This window comes from Brachyhypopomus gauderio, chromosome 4 (genome assembly GCF_052324685.1).
Source record: "Brachyhypopomus gauderio isolate BG-103 chromosome 4, BGAUD_0.2, whole genome shotgun sequence".
Lineage (NCBI taxonomy): Eukaryota > Metazoa > Chordata > Actinopteri > Gymnotiformes > Hypopomidae > Brachyhypopomus > Brachyhypopomus gauderio.
The window spans coordinates 30,625,148-30,642,003 of NC_135214.1; the positions used below are offsets into that span (position 1 = coordinate 30,625,148).

Genomic DNA, 16,856 nt, shown 5'->3' on the forward strand with positions numbered 1-16,856 from the left:
TGTTTGTAATCAGACATTTTTATTTGCATTTTGTTTTATATTAGTGATCAATTCCACACACCACATACAAACAGGCACCCAGGAGCAATCAGGCGTGGCATATGTAATTACCCGCAAAGAAAAACGGAGCATTAATGTCGCATATTTCCGAAACCGTGCTGGAGTGCTGAGTACTTCTGCTGAGATTCAGCTGGAACTCCAGAGGATGCAAAGTGCCATCTGCTCAAGGGTCCTGAAGAGCTCACTCACAATCCCATTAAGAGTGGAAGTTACAAGAGCTCTCGTTCCAACCGACCGACCAGCCAGACAGCAACAGGACCACAGCAGGCAGAAAAAGGTTCAGTGACAAGGCCAACGCGCATCGCAGAAGACGAGTGCAGTCAGTCGTCACGTGTCCAACAGTTACAATATGAGAAGGACTGCATTTAAAATGACAAGACAAAATCCATGCAAATCCATTTGTTTGGTTAAAATGCCGACTTGACACACTTGGACCTCGGGTCCAATTTCTGGTCCTGGATATTGATCTGGAAGGTTGTGGTCACATCTGACTCATAGGAAAAGAGAGGGTACAAAATCTGTACTTCCTGGATCTGAAAGGGCTATGATTATACATCATTAGACTATAATATATCAATATATATATATATATTATAATCATCTTAAATTTGAAACACCAGCTTCAGATTCTCAGGTATATTCAAAATGATAATGCAGAGCAATTGTGTTTTTCACGTAACGGTATGCAATTGGGCTTAAATGAAGACTTAGCAGTTTGTTTAGCAATAATGTAAAAGCTGTGGTCCCCTGGGCCCACTGTAGCTTCACCTGCATCATTAGAAAAGTGCACACTGTTACACCGACTATTACCCTAGGGCAAACGGCTAGATCACACTAGACGTTTCCGAAGGGGTTTTTTTGGGCATTTTTACACTATGAGGCCAAGCTACATTAAATGCAATCCATGGCTAAAACGAAGGGTTCACAAAATGGGGTGTTAGGGTGGGGACAGAGTTGAGATTAAGATGATGTGCACAGTCCAATTTAGACAAATCTTACAGTATCCCAGTGAGAGGGTGTTGTTTGAGGAACAAGCACCAGTTAGAAATGACTGAAAACACACGGCTATGTGGTGGCAGCAAGGACTATGTAAATAACCTTCAAAAACAAGAGATAACCTTCATCAGGCAGAAACAAGTCTACCAAATGAATATATCAATACATACACCTATTCTCTTTAAGGAGTAAGAATTGAACAATTTAAACTGACAAGACACAGTATACAGTTTCAGAACATGCAGTGCTACAGTACTGGTTTTAATTATGTCAGAATTTAATTTCCATTTGTGACAGAATATTACACCTTCTGCAATTATAAAATAAAATATGAAAAATGTTTGTACAAAGTACTGTATTGCTGTGTTGACAAGGTGATGTACTTCAGCCATCATTATGACTATCATTTGCATTCACACCTGTCTGATTTTAATAGCTCATTAGTAAGTTGACATTACTGATTAATGTGATAATCATGTCAAAAAAGGAGTATCAATACATCAACACATCCACAAACATCACGTTAAAATGACACATCACCACTGATTTAAGCATTTCCCTAAACCAGGGATTCTCATGCCTGCTCTTGGGATCCACTCCCTGACATCATTTCCCATTTTCCCTGCTGTAAGACATGGCAGACGTGCAACGGCCGAGGAAACAGAGGCAGGACTGCTGCAGGGTACGAGCAAAACTCCGCTCACCAAACACTTCAAGTTACAGCATGCTAATTTGGTCTCCCCAAAGTAAGCTCAAGATGAAATGGTCTGTGTGTGTGTGTGTGTGTGTGTGTGTGTGTGTGTGTGTGTGTGTGTGTGTGTGTGAGACTAGTCTCTGTCCAATGGATGAGGTGACATACAATCATATATGTTTAATGGTGATGCCCAATTTTTTTTTCACATCAGAAGGCACAGTGAATTACAACAGTATTGTATAAAATGCATCTAAATCTCACAGTGTTGCATTTTTGGTTATTTTACAAAGTAAACACATTTGTGTCTGTTGTAAAAAAAAAAAAACTCTTACATGGAAACAAGTTCAGACCAAATGTAACCAAGCACTTTCAGAATTATATTGGATCAGAAGCAATGAAGCCTTCACTTTAAACCTATTAGCTCTTCTTGATTTTAAACATAAAGGAACCATTGAATGTGATAAATTCAACAATGGCTACAACCATCATGGCTGATTAGACCAAAATACAGAATACAGATCTGGTCTTGGTCCAGATTTTCAGCTTGTGTGTTACAGCAGGTTGGCCATGTGATGCAATAAATGTGCATATGCTAATACTTTGAGCTTGCTTTGAGGAATCCAAACGAGAAGAAGACCATCGAGAAATGTAGTTCCTACATCCTAAGAAAGAACTCTGACGCATCACCAGTCATCTAGAAAACTCTACTGACCACATGGAATATAGTTAGAATTTAAATACTGAGAACATTGCAAGTTACACACAAAGGTCCTATTCACATATACAGCATACAAAATGATTTACAATTCCTTGTTGTTTTGTTCAACATTATTAATTACATTTAAATTACAGCATCACTGTTCCCAAAAAGGATACAATTATGCTTGTCCCTCTGATAGACAATGTTATATAGTTATATATATATATATATGTACACAGAAACAGAAATTCAATAAAATAAAGCTACTATATCTAGCCATCCTTCAATTATCCCTTTGTTTTTTTTTTTTACTTAGCATCTAAAATGCACAGTACTTTTAGCAAACACTGTTGAATAAATGAGCTGTTTTTATTGTGCTTCTCAAAACACTTGTGCTACTTACTCTCTAAAACAGCTGTATATTGTAACATGGCATAGATTAGCATTTAAAAGTGCCGGAACCAGACACAAACAAAGATGTATTTTGTTTCTCTAACATCCAATTAGTCGTAAGACTTCAGTATCAATGTTAGATGTCAACTGGTTAACTCAAAAAATAAATGTATTTTATTTAGCTTGACAGTTATCTTCATTTCTGGTTTTAATTGCCCATTAACAATCCAAAAATGGACAGATGATGGTACTCCATCAGAAACCTTGTAATAAAATAAAAATAAAATAAAGCATTTCAATATATAAACTAAGACAACATCTTAAACAGTGTCAGATTGGTCCATATAATACTGTTGGGTTGTTAGTTTGGAATGGATTCAGTAATTCTGTATTACCTGACTGAACAGAAAAAAGGAAAACCTTTCTTCCTTTTGAAGAATACTTTTATAAAAGGATAATGCAGATGCTAAGCTACAGTAATTGCACATAATCACCACATTTCTGAGGCAGCAAGTAAAGACATTAGCCTCGCCATCTACAGACCAAACCAGTTAGCGCACTGGCGCTGCAGTCACGGGCAAAGGCAAAAACACAAACTATTGCAGGTAGTCTTAGTAACCCAGTTAAAAAATAAAGACGCGTTTGAGATCTGGCTTACAAATGCCACAAGAGGCAAAGTCCAAGAACATTAAAAGGAACCTACGCATAAGCAGTGAGAGCAGATGCTGCTAACCAAAGTTAGCATTGCTAACATTAGCAATTCCACGTGGTTATATTATCAGTCTTTTTGTGTTTACTTCAGTTAGCCTCTTAGAAAACAGCCTGAGGGCCTAGATATGGCAGAATAGAAAAGTCCGGCAAAAATGAAAGACCTCGACATGAGCCATGATGTCCCAGAGTCACTAGTTTTTCTTTGAATCCTTCTTTTGAATGGTCAAGAGGCTACGGTGAGAAGCATATCCATACTCAGAACATTCCATCAGTGGGCGGTAGACACAGCTTGAACAGCCTGAAACAAGCAAGAATCAACACGATTGAGCAGCGCTCTTGCAATAATGTTGATTTCAACAAGTAGCCAGGAAGTATTTGGCTAAAAGCACAATTCTTATACCTTGGTGCATTGGGAGGCATCTGGTCCATTACTTTAAGGTTTTTGGCAGAGATCTCTACTCTGGTGCCCTGAAGAAAACCAGAGACGAAGAATCAGTCTAAAGTCATGGAGCAAGACTGGAGCGCCACAAGTCAACCAGTATGTCAACCAGTACCCGCCAAGGAATTTGATTTCATACGGCACCTGCATCGCCCATATATTGCAGCATACTGTCACGAAAGGGTTGCTCCTCACCTGTTTGCGCATGATGTCCAGAGTTTGCATGAAGCAGCGGGGCATGAGGCCGTGGTTCCTGGCCAAGATCATGGCCTGTTCCAGAGACACGGTCAGCGTGCACCTGGAGGAACGAAGCACCAGGTTAAATACGTCTGGAGGCAGAAAAGAAGAGCCACCTACTGACACCCCTCTGCAGAGTAGCGGCACAGCGCACAGTGCTGGAGTTGGCCCACAAGCTCATGGCTGGCCAATCATCTCGGCCCCACGTGCTCACGCCAGCCAATCACGCTGCTTTGGCAGGTTGTGTCCCGTGACATGCTACTCCGACTCCCGGGCGGGCAGCCAATCGGCCCTCACCTCTGCATGCCAGTGGCGCACACGGCGATGTGACAGGCGCCCAGGCGACTGCAGAGCTCCGAGGAGATGAGCAGCATGCTGACTCCGGACGGGTGGCCGGCGGCGTTCGGCCGCACGTTCACGTACGTCTGCATCAGGCGGCACAGGTCGTCCAGGGTGTTGAGTGGACGCAGGAGCTACGGGACAGCATGACAGACCATCCCGTTAAAACATCTCCCCCCCTTAAGCTTGTGTGTTCCACTAGGGCCCAAGTTACAACTCAAGGCCACTAAAAGAGGGGCCTGCACTCTATAAAGCACACAGGGCACCACAAAGAAAACCTCCTCCAAGCAAAACTCAAGGACGCTTCAAAATGAACTAAAACGCTTACGTGGTCTATTTTCATGGCAGTGGAATTTGATTCTGAGGGCAATTTCAGTTTCTCCAGGTAGAATCCCCTGCAAAAATATTTTTTATATAGATATAAAAATATAATTAATAAAGAATATACATTAGCATATTTGACTGGACATAAAGAACAGGGCTTTGGAATCATGTTGCAAAAAGAACAATTGTAAAGATTCCTTACAGAAAGAGCACTTTGTCATATTTTAAGATACCCATAAATCCGCAACATTGAGCACGCATGAATAGAGTATGCAGGCTAAGGTTTAGAATTGTGTTTTGATATTAGACCCTGATGACAGAGCTAAGCTAATGGCAGTCAACTATTTAGATAGCTGTACCTGAGTTTGCGGTAATAGGCTTTGACCTTCTCGAGTGATTCAGCGTTGATCCGCTGCTGAAACTCCTCCATCGCCAAGTCCTGAGATGCCTCGGGTCTCTCCAGTGCTGAGAAAAGGAGGCAACACACACACACACACACACACACACACACACACACACACACACACACACACACACACACACACACACACACACACACACACACACACACACACACACACACACACACACACCTTTGAAGTAAATATTTCAAATTAATCGCAGTGTGCCCTAAGAACCACTAGATGGAGACAAACGCTCACAAAGAGAAACCAGTTACCTCTTTGCTTTGTAACAGAAGTCAGAACTGAATAAGACACTTTAGCATTGGGGTGTAAAGTGTGTGGGACCTGCTCCGTTAAGTAGCAGGGCAGGTGCTCACCTCTGGTGAAGAGAGCCGAGTGGAGTTTGAGGCTGCCACTCTTGAGCCGTGCGGGAAGCTCGCTGAAGTGGGAGTGGTCCAGGAAGATCGTGACTCGCAGTGCCTGTCGACTGCCCTCCACCTGGTAGTGCACTGGTGTGTCTGGGGGAGGGGGGGTGTGGGTGGGGTCAATACCGGAGAGGATGGAGGAGAAACGCGGATGCATGGGTAACAGTGCAGGGCAGAACACAAACGGGGCAAATCATGAAAGCCTGTATTAAATCACCATTTATTTCATTATTTCTATTCCAAACTATTCTGCTGTAAATGCACTTGTATTTAAGAATTATATAAGAATTAGTATTAGATTAATAAGACTGGTAGGACATGAATTTAAAATGGCAAGATTAATGTTCTTTCTCAAGATGCGAGACAACAGGGACCACATGCTAAATTAGGAAAAACCCCTCTCATCAAAACAGAAGCTTTTCAGCTATCTGTTATCTGTTGTCTGTTTGCCATATGGGCATTCTTGAAAAGGACATCTGTAGGGTGTCTGTCTGACTAAGTATGTGCTATGGAGGGGTTTCTCTGAAGGGACCGGATTTGTGACAGTGCCACTAAAGTTTTAAAGGACTAAAGTGTTCTGATGCATCTTCCCTACAGAAAGAAAAGGCACACCAACTGTAACCATGTCCTCCAACTCTTTACCTGAACCTGGATACACAGTTCCTACAGTGCATCATTTTCACATGGGAGCGTTATGCAGATTGCGTGTGTAGAAGCTACATTACATCACGCTTTCTCCAAGAGCATCCTTACACGTTTCAGATGTTGGATCATAAATCTCAGCATATTTTGTTTATTCCTCTTTCATTAATATTCGCCACAAATGGCGCCGAGCCCGACACAGATGTAAGGGAGTCATGCGCGGACGCCGGGCGGACTGTGACTGCTGCCTGTGGTGAGTGCGGCTCACTTGCGACGGTGCAGTGGGTCTCCAGCGGGCGGAAGAGCACGGAGACCTTCTCCAGATCCTCCAGCGCTGCCTTCATGTCCTCCAGCATGGTGAGCTCCTCCCTCTGTCACACACAGCAACACAGCCATCAGGAGGGGCCGTGGTGGGGCAGGTGGTGCTTGTGGGGGAACGTGGGGCATGTCGGGCGTGTGTTGGGTCTCACCACGTGCGGCGAGAGGGCCGACTGGTAGTTGAAGAGCACGCCGACGTTGGAGAGCTGCTCCAGCCACTTGCAGCTGACCTCCTTGCTGTCGTCCTCATACTCGCCGTTGTTGTTGAAGCGCAGGTTGAGTGCGCAGACCAGCTGCTCAGCCAGAGCGCACAGTGCCCCCACCAGGGCCTGGCAGAAAACTACATCCCTCCGTAACTGCAGCTCTGTGTCTGAGAGAGAGAGAGAGAGAGAGATCAGAGAGAGATCAGAGACAGATTACAAATTTCATTGCATCAGGTGGCTATGACAGAGAGAACTATGAGTGCAGATAGTAACATGATTGATTAGTATCGCTGACAGACCGCGAGTGACCACAAAGGGAGAATAAAAGGTCCATATTGACTACTCTGACTCAATGTGGGATTCAACTATCCAGGACTCTATACAATGATATCATCCATTTAAAAATATCACAATAACTACTATGGTGTCCAACAACATACAAACACAAGAGTGCTTAGTGTAAACAATATCATATTGGTTATATACTGAATAAAATCTGTTAGAAACTTGTCACTGGTGTTACATTCTCTGAATGAGAAGCATACAGTATTAAACAGATTGCACTGTACTAACAAATAGTTCAAACTGTATGAACAAGAAACCCTTGGCACACCTGCTACCTTTATGAGGCCATAAGTGTGCCAAATATTCTTGGAGCGGATGACACACTCATCAGCCATGTGAGCGCAAACACACACACACACACACACAGACACACAGAGCGGCGTGGTGCAGGACAGGGATATTGGGGAAGCGGGAGCAGGTTCTGGAGAGGCTGTGTGTGTTAGTGAGGAGCAGTGAGGGTTACGCAGCCAATATCAGATTCCCCCACTCTCTCTGAACGGCTTCCATATGGCCCTCCCCACAGGCCCCAGGAGGCCAGACCCCTCCCTCGTCCTCTCGCCCCTCCCCTCCCTCCTGCCATTCCTCCTCCCCTCGCCCCCTCTATCCCTTTCGCTCGTGCTCTCTCTCTCTCTCCCCATCACGCACTCCCCGCTCTTACTTTCAACCTCTTGAACTCTCTCTCAGAAGCTCATACAAACAGCCCCACCCTACTTCACATTAACACCCCCCCACCACACACACACAAATGGCTGTGGAATTCCAATGTTTCTTCCAACTATCTCAAAGCTTACACCCTCAGAGTCAGTAGAGAATCATTCAGTAATCTCAGTAAATTCAGCTTTACTCGGGGCCCAAAGAGCAAACAGAGGAGGGCAAAAACACCATGTATGGACTCTTTAGTGACGAATAGCACATTAAGCTCCCACTGTCTGTCATCTTCCTTCTTCAAAAACATTCACAAAGTCTCATTTCACATTAAGCCATGAACGAAAAATGTGAATACCATCATTCACGCATCATCCTCTTACCTGTGCATTTCAGCAAGGCCAACAAGAGCTGATTCCTCCCATCTGAAACACATTCATGCAAAAACAAAAAAATCATAAATACAACCACACACCAAGAATGTAAGTGATAAACTGGATGTTAGGCAGGAAGCCTGAAGGAACACGCGATTACACACACACACACACACACACACACACACACACACACACACACACACACACACACACACACACACACACACACACACACACACACACACACACACACACACACACACACACACCCACACACACACACACACACACCCTCTACAAAGCGGTGCAAGCTGTCCACCAGGTTTTTGATTGAGCTGGGCAGGTTCCAAGGGTCCTCCTGGATGTTCTTGTGCAGGATGTATCTGCAGCGTGCAGTCCAGTCGTCCGCGTGGCGAAATTCTGCTCCATGGTGGGCGTGAGACAGTTATAATGAGAGTTTTTCAAGCGCTAATGAAAGAGCAGGAAAAATGTGTGTGTATGATTTTATAAACACACTTGGCTAGTGGTATGAGGCTCTTGTGTCTGTGGTTACGAACGGGACTGTTTGCATGTAGTGGTTGCATACGCGAGTTATTTGAGTAAACACAAAAGGGCTTCATGTCCTCCTATGTTGCTATTGTTACAGCCATTTTAATTAGAAGCCCTCTCTGAAATTACAAACACATACTCAGGCCTACATGCATGCATGGACAAACACAAATGCCCTGGAGAAACAAAGTTTTGCTAGATTGATAACAACCAACGACTGACCACATGCACTCACGCCCTATATACGTTTCCAAACATAGCATAAGTCTTGGTGACCCCGCCCCTGCCCCGCCCCTGTCCCGCCCCCTCATGGCAGTACCTGGCTGGCTGTGGTCCGGGTGGAAATGCTTGGTTTCCTCGCAGGCCTTGTTCATGACCTCCCCCTTCAGGAGGCTGTTGATGGAGTCCACCTGAACACAGGAAAGACGTACAGTGAGACGCGTCCCGCCCTCTGTCCTGCCGCGCCCTGTCCGTCCACGCCTGCGCTGCCCGCTCCCACCCAGAGAAGAGGCCCCTTCTTGACAGCCGGCAGACGCGCCCAACACGGCCGTGGGAGGCAGGAACTCTGGAAATCTCTACAGGTGGTGGATGGATCCCGAGGGCAGAGGGTAAAGGTCAAAGGTTAATGTGCAGAGATCAGAGGAGGCACGAGGGGGAGGGGATGTGGGAGGACGCATGCTGTAATGTGTGAGAAGGAGGGAGAGGAAAAAAGAACAAGGAGTTGGAAGGAGAAAAAGAAAGCATAGGAACTACAGAGAGAGGAGAAACTGGAGATTAGGAGGAGACAGTAGTTCTGAAATAACAAAAAGAAGCACCGGGCTATTAAAAGACTGAAAATAAAATACCACATAGGGACACTGGGTGACACAGGCACCACAGCAAAGAGGCATCAGCACACCATCGAACTCTGAGCACAGCACCCAACACAGACCTCACAGTCAAAACACACGGCCCAGTACAGTTGCTTGAAAGTATGTCCGCATTCATACCTCTTTTTTTTAAAACAAAACACTGGCTCAGTAAGAAAGTTAAACACACAATCAAAATAAAAATATCCAAGTACATTTATGGACATAAATAAATGTTCCCAAGTGTATACATAGATACACAGATTATATATACACACACACACACACACACACACACACACACACACACACACACACACACACACACACACACACACACACACACACACACACACACAAGCATATTTTTGAGTGTGAATACATATAAACATCTAAGAACATTTTAATGCCCAAGCTTAGCTCCCGGCTACAACCAAACGTACCTGATTAAACAGATGTTCTAGACACCCATGGAGCTTGTCCTGCTTGTCCAGTGGGATCTGCATGTCACATGGCAGCTCGTCTCCTAAAGGTGGAGATGTGACGTTGTTATGACCCAAGTGGCAAATCCCTCGTCCTCACGCTTCATGTGAAGGGGCAGCTCACCTGAACCCATCTCATCACTCCCCAGGTAGGAACTGTTACTGCGCACACTCGTGTAGGACAGCACAGAGTCTCTATTGCTGTTGCACTCACTGAAACACACACACACACACACACACACACACACACACACACACACACACACACACATTTATTTGGTGCCAAGCTTCTAATGTTCTTCACTGAAATAATTGAACAAAGTAATAATTAAGTACAGGTGATTGATTTATTTATGTTTTTTAATAGGACAATAATGATCAAGACCATCTAAAGTCAGGGAGCTCAAACTGGAGATGGTTTCTTTTTTTTGTTTCTTGAGCCTGTATGAAAGGTCAGTGAGCTCCCTGTATGAAGGGCTGGACCTCAGACCAGCGGAGGGGTCGCTGGACAAGGGGGAAGACAGCCAGGGACATGGAGACATACTGCCAGCCAGAAAGTTTGAGAGGCCAAAGATAGAGAGAAGGAGTAGGAGAAGAGAAAAACAAAAACGACAATTGTGTGGGCGGGGGATTTGAAATTTGGCATCTTACCAATCTAGTACGCCAGTATGAATGACTACATTACAGTTTTCATTTTCCATGAACAGTCACAAATGCTGACGTCAGTTCTCAGCAGTACAAGCAGACCTCTGCTGTATGAGCTCACCCACTCAAAAAAGGTTTTATAGGGGCCCATGGGAGCCTGTGGTGGTCAGTGTCCTGCTCAAAGATGCCTGCCCTGGAGGAGGCCCAGAGGGGCAGCCCCGCCACCCTGGGTGGGGCTTCAGCCTCACGGGAGAGCTTGAGGGGAGAGAGATCTCCTCACATACCGCATCTGCTCTGAACACATCTGCTCCACAGGAGGAGCTGCAGCCTGTACAGAAGCTCTGCTGGAGGTGGCAGTCTGCCTGAGGTTTCTGCCTCCTCGCATGTCTGTGTTTTCAGCATTAACAAAAACATCTCATCTTGCACTTATTCACCTCAGAATGTGCCTCGGTGAAACTCTATACCAGTGCAAAACTGGAGCTCCAATCCCAAGAGACAGAGGCAGGACAACCGAGCCGTTTTAGGTTGTCTGCAAGGCTTCCCTTATCCAAAAGAACCAAATTTATAGCCAGAGAGCAGCTTCTATCTCCGCTCAACACCGGCGGGTTCAGGGGCAAAGCCATGCATGAGTCTCACCTGTAGGAATCCCGGTAGCTCATGGTGTCGTGACCCGAATCCTCCTGGTCGTCCTCGTTCACTTTGAAGCACACTCGCTTGCTCTGACTAGACTCCTCGTGCCCGGGTGAGGGGGATGAGGAGGGCCCAGGGACGAAGGCTGGTGGCTCGGAGCCCTGAGGCTGGATGGGACCAGTGATGGAGGAGAGAAGCCTGGTACCCATTACAAAGAAGAAAAACACAAAACACACGGAGGTGACTTAGGAGTACGTGGCACCACCATCTGCAGTAGGCCTATAACATACATGGTAAGACACAAAACAGGTTGAAATCGAACTGAAGCACTTTCAGGGCCAAACGGAATAATGTTTCCAGTTGTTCCATATTGTTGACTCGTGCGAGCTAAATCGCAGACTCTTACGTTCGATTAGCTAAGCAGCGCAGGGTTATCAAAATCAGAGAGAGAATACCAGCAGCAACGGGAAGGAGAAGCTTCCGCTCTCCAACATGTTATGGCTTCCGCCTCAGTCAGGCCTGCCCTGCCCAGAAATATTTTTAGCTTTTTTCAGCCGGCTTCCTGAAACAGGAAAGAGAGGCGGAACAGAGAAGTGGACGGCGGGGGTTCCCTATTCTGGGGACACGTCTGGGCATTCCACAGACACGAGCGACTCTTTAGCGTTTGCGGCGCTGCTGGCTAGCGGGATGCCAGTGTGATACAGATGCACAGACTCATCATCTTCCAGTCATGCTGTCACGACATGGCCTATACTTTAGGCCAGACATTCTGACCCAGACTGGGCCTGACCCTGAAGTAAAATAAACATTTTAATGTCTAATCTCAATTCAAAGTGCTAATTTGACTGAGGTAAGGCTTCATTTGGGCCTGAAGTCCACAGAAGAGTGTGGGACACTAAACTAATTAGGAGGTGATGGGTTAAACGTATTTGTTACAAAGATGTCAGTTGTACAAAACAGCGGGAACTTACACGTCGATCTGGGCCACATATTGTTTCATCTCCCGGACGGTGACGTCCAGCCGGTTGTACAGGTAGATGTAGCTGTCCTGGCTCTCGGTGTCCTCCTGCTTGAGGAGGATGCTCAGGCCTCCTTCTCGCTGGCTCCTGGCGCGCCCCTCATCCTCCTCCTCCTCGTCCTCGGCCAGGCCGTGGGACCTCCAGGAGGGGGCGGCCATGCTGGTGACGCAGTGCACGGTGTGGCTCATGGGGTTCAGGTTGGCTGTGGACAGAAGGGCGGAGGCGGTCACGTTTGAGGACCAACGTCAAGCGGATGTGCGGCCGGGACGCGAAGATTAAAGACAAAGGGGGCAGGAAAACAGGAAGGAGGGAGCCTTTGGGGAAGGATCGCGGAGAGGAAACGCACAGAGCGCCCAAGTGTGGAAATGGGTGCCATTAGACACAGAGGAAGAACTCAGGAAGATGGAGCACCAGGCCGGCTCAGATAACAGCGTGAGAGCCCTGAACCTTTTGTTTTCACTATACAGTCGCACTTTGACTACAGTCTGCTACAGAGGCTCTGGGACAGAACCATAGTGCATGTGATGCCAGTGCTTTTGGGACCAGTTGACTTCCTATATCAATAAAGTTCAGGAGTCTGGGAAAAAAGACACCCCCCCACCCCTCTAAACAGGGTGGAATGGGCCCTCTGTGGTCCAAACACCAGGGGCCCTGGAGGCCCAGAGGGTTCTGACCTCAGAGGAATCCCAAACATCTCTGCCCCCTGGCACAACTGCTGAGCAGATGTGAGGAGGAGTGCTCGGGAGGGGGCCCCCTACAGGTGGTTTCTGCAGCAGCAGGCTTGGTGGCCAAGTACTGACCCGATGGAACCCAGCCATGCTCTGCTTGTACAATGCATGAGCTGCACCGCCCCTCCCCCAAACATAACTAATAGATTCTCAATATACAGCAAGATGACAGACACTTATGATCACCAAGTAGCCAATATAAACACAAAAACACAGCAACAAAGGCATGCTTTTAATTTTTCTGAAAACAAATTAAACTTCTGTTTGTTATAAACTAACAACAACCACACAAGTAGAACAATTAAATTGCTGCAATGTGCGTCAATATTTAGCACAGGCATTGCGGACTCCCCAGAAGATGTGTGAAGTGGGATAATCTGTCTCAACCAGAGGCCGTTTGTCAAAGAGTCAAAAACACCAACACAAATCCTGTTGAAAGCACAGGAAACAGGCCAGGGGCCAGGGTGGGGCGTGGCGGGCTGACATCACCAAGCGCCTCTCACCACGTCCTAATGGATCGTGATAGAAGGCTGATGGAGTGGAGACCAGGCTCAGAGCTTTAAAAAGCCCCAGACTTGCTCCGAGAATAGTCATTACAGGAGGGCATGAAATTTATGAGGCCCTCGTGGTTTGTGACTATATGGCTTAATTATTATTTTATGACTTTTATCTATTATGAAAAGGAGATTTGTTTAATGGAATCCTTGCATGGGAATGTAATCTGGCTAATTGCTGTGCGGATCGTTAAGCAGATCAAACGCTTTCTTTCTTTTTTTTTTTGTTTGTTTGTTTTTGTGGAAGTTCTTGGTCAAAAAAAGAAATGGCCTACAGATGAAATTCAAGTTTGGGTCCCAGCTGTGCCACATAGACTGTGAAACCGTTTATTTTTATATAGCCGAGCATAAACTTTACAGAAGAACCGTGAGAAGATATAGAGATCAGTTCCATGCAACGCAACTATATGTCTGGAGGCGGTACCCACCTTGGTCTGGGTCCAGGCCGAAGAAGGAGTTTTTGCGTCCGAAACGGATGCTGAAAGCGCGGCCGGCTGACGTGGAGCTCTTGGGGCAGGAGACCTGCATCAGGTTCAGGTGGCAGTTGGTGGGCACGAAGTCCATGCAGCCCAGCAAGTGTGTGGCAGTGCTGGCCTGTTTGAACATGGGCGACGCCTTGCTGTGCAGCTCCTCCACGAACTGAGAAAGGAGGAGGAAAGGGAACCATCAAGAACTCAGTCAGAAGATGATGGGAGGACGTAGGGAGGGGGCGGGGCCAAAGGAAGGGGGTGGGGTCAACTAGAGGGGGCGTGTGTAGGGCTCACCTTGCGATAGCTGTAGATGCGCTTGTGGATCTTCACCAGCTTGGTGTCGCATATGTTCCTGAACTCAAACTGGGGCATCGACACCACACGGTCACTCTGAGCAATCAGCTGACGGCAGTTCGTCACAAAATGGCTGTCGTCTTTAGCGAAGGCCTGCAATATCTACACACACACAAACAAAGTAATGTTTGAATGTTGGGTCTGCTGTGCTTTGAACAGAATGAGATGGCTCGATAGCTCTCAGCTAGCGGAAACCTAACGTTCACAGCAACTGTGGAAAACAATTTGCGCATTCCAACAATGTCCATTCACACCATCAAGGTTCCTTTGGCCTCTGCGTTAAGACTGCGTGTGCTGGCTACCTTCGCTGTGAGGCTGAAACAGCCCCTGGGTTCCACCATCTTCTCCAGAACATGGTGTTTGATTCCTGCCGAGCTGACGTACTCGTACACCACACCGTGCTCCAGGTGGACGTTGTCCACCATCAGGCTGATCAGTGGGGCTTCGCTGGCCAGACACAGGCGCTCCAGGCCCCTTAGTGGCTCTAGCACATCAAGGAAAACAGAGATAAGGATGCGAGTCCTGATCATGGTCCCTGTCCAAGCCAAGAGGGATGAGGTATCGACTGGGCAATTAAGAGAAGAGCCAAATGTGTCATCTGCTGCCTGTAAGACCACCTCTCTCTCATATTCAGAGCTGGAAATGTTAGCACTTCATTTTTAGCCAATAAAGGTCTAAGAACACACACACACACACACACACACACACACACACACACACACACACACACACACACACACACAAAACCACAAGTGGACGGCCTTAACCAGCACAGCATTAGCGCAGTACCTGTTCCGTTGGAACAGCCATTTTCTTCTGCATTTGAGCCGTTATGGGGCAGGAAAGAGGGCCCCTCCACACCATCGTACACCCGACACACCCACTCACTGCACACCTGCACTCGCCCACAGCACAGGGCGAGAGGGAGCAAAGAAAGGCGCCATGATGACAGCGACCGCTCTAAAGCAACAGCATTGACATGCACGTGAGTGATGTGGTGCATGTGTTCTCACCAGCTCCTCCTCTTCCTCCTCCGGCTGGTGACTACTGAAGTGTTCCAGCACCTCCTCATAGCTGCTCTGACTCACGCTGCTGCCGTTCACTTTAAGCACACACTGACCAGGCTGCAAGCCCGCCGCTGCGGCCTCGGACCCTACACACACACACACACACACACACACACACACACACACACACACACACACACACACACACGGAAAGCAACAGTCAGGACACACTGGACTGAGCCACTGACCCGAGAGGGCAAGAACCCCCATTACATTTCATTCTCTTTCATTAAGGTTTTTCCAATACCTATTCTTGAGGTTATTCTTAATTGCTCGTTGTGCATTTGATTCTTCAAAACGCATTATTTCAAAACAAGTCATTTTGATTTGAGACACCCCGCAAAACGTCAAAACTAAAAAGCAACAAGACAAGTGCAGCCTAAACAGTAAAAGCCAGAGGCCATGAACCAGTCCCAGCAGCACCGGCGCACCGGCAGACAAACTCCCGAAATTCCTCCGCCAAGCCAAGTATGCAGCGCTGAATAAACGGTGCACGTCAGTTTCCTCCGCAGAGCGGCCTGCTCCATCCGCTCCACACGCCGCAGCTTGGCCTGGCGTCCCTCCCCGGGCCCACGGCTCCATAGCGCCTGGGCCGTCTCCAGCGGTGTGATTTATACCAAGGCTCGAACTTCTTGGGGCATATTTTTATTGTGAAGAAAATCCTTCAGGTTGAACATCTGCCTTTTTACTGGAGGCTCCGAGATACAGTTTATGGCCCGTAGAAGCCGCGAGTGTGGCGAGTTGGAGCACTTTCCTTAATGAAAGCTATTATCATAATATCATAAATTTGCATCTTCCGTGTGAACACTGATTAATTCAGTTTTAACGTCGAATCGAGTGAATCTTTTTGGATAATGGAGATTCTAGAATCGGAGTTGATGCGAGAGATATTTTGGTGAACCAGATGTTTATCACATGAGCGCAGGAGTCTGCCATGAATCTATTTTTTTTTCCTTTTCATCTGAAAGCTTTTTCTGTGCACACACATCTGTCTGACAGGTTGCAGGGGGAGAATGCAATTACGTTCCTCATTTCACGGAAATGAAAACGCAGGGCCTCGTCTGACAGGAAAGCTTCGGATTTCATTCAATTAATTCATGGCTGAGTTTGCTGAATGAGTTGACTGTAGTGGCGATTCCAAAAAAAAAAAACCAAACTCAATAACATGAGTATAAATGACAAGTGAGAGTAAAATATTCACAATAATATCTCATGTCTGGCCGAGATGTGTACAATGAGGAGACAGTCTGCCAACATG

General features: G+C 46.6%; 1 protein-coding gene across 1 annotated transcript in view; it reads right to left on the minus strand.

Annotated features, from left to right (window-relative positions):
- The window catches only part of prex1 (phosphatidylinositol-3,4,5-trisphosphate-dependent Rac exchange factor 1), a 52,459-nt gene continuing 35,603 nt past the window's right edge, over nt 1-16,856 (minus strand). The window contains exons 20-40 of the mRNA XM_077003827.1: nt 15,545-15,684; nt 15,321-15,426; nt 14,834-15,015; nt 14,472-14,633; nt 14,136-14,346; nt 12,378-12,627; nt 11,413-11,604; nt 10,256-10,344; nt 10,093-10,175; nt 9,121-9,211; nt 8,544-8,672; nt 8,259-8,300; nt 6,835-7,052; nt 6,633-6,735; nt 5,675-5,815; nt 5,253-5,358; nt 4,898-4,964; nt 4,528-4,703; nt 4,189-4,291; nt 3,955-4,022; nt 1-3,852 (exon numbers count right to left, since the gene is read on the minus strand). Of these exons, the coding sequence (XP_076859942.1) occupies nt 3,810-3,852; nt 3,955-4,022; nt 4,189-4,291; nt 4,528-4,703; nt 4,898-4,964; nt 5,253-5,358; nt 5,675-5,815; nt 6,633-6,735; nt 6,835-7,052; nt 8,259-8,300; nt 8,544-8,672; nt 9,121-9,211; nt 10,093-10,175; nt 10,256-10,344; nt 11,413-11,604; nt 12,378-12,627; nt 14,136-14,346; nt 14,472-14,633; nt 14,834-15,015; nt 15,321-15,426; nt 15,545-15,684 (2,702 nt within the window). The 3' untranslated portion in view covers nt 1-3,809. The remainder of the gene's footprint in view (nt 3,853-3,954; nt 4,023-4,188; nt 4,292-4,527; nt 4,704-4,897; nt 4,965-5,252; nt 5,359-5,674; nt 5,816-6,632; nt 6,736-6,834; nt 7,053-8,258; nt 8,301-8,543; nt 8,673-9,120; nt 9,212-10,092; nt 10,176-10,255; nt 10,345-11,412; nt 11,605-12,377; nt 12,628-14,135; nt 14,347-14,471; nt 14,634-14,833; nt 15,016-15,320; nt 15,427-15,544; nt 15,685-16,856) is intronic.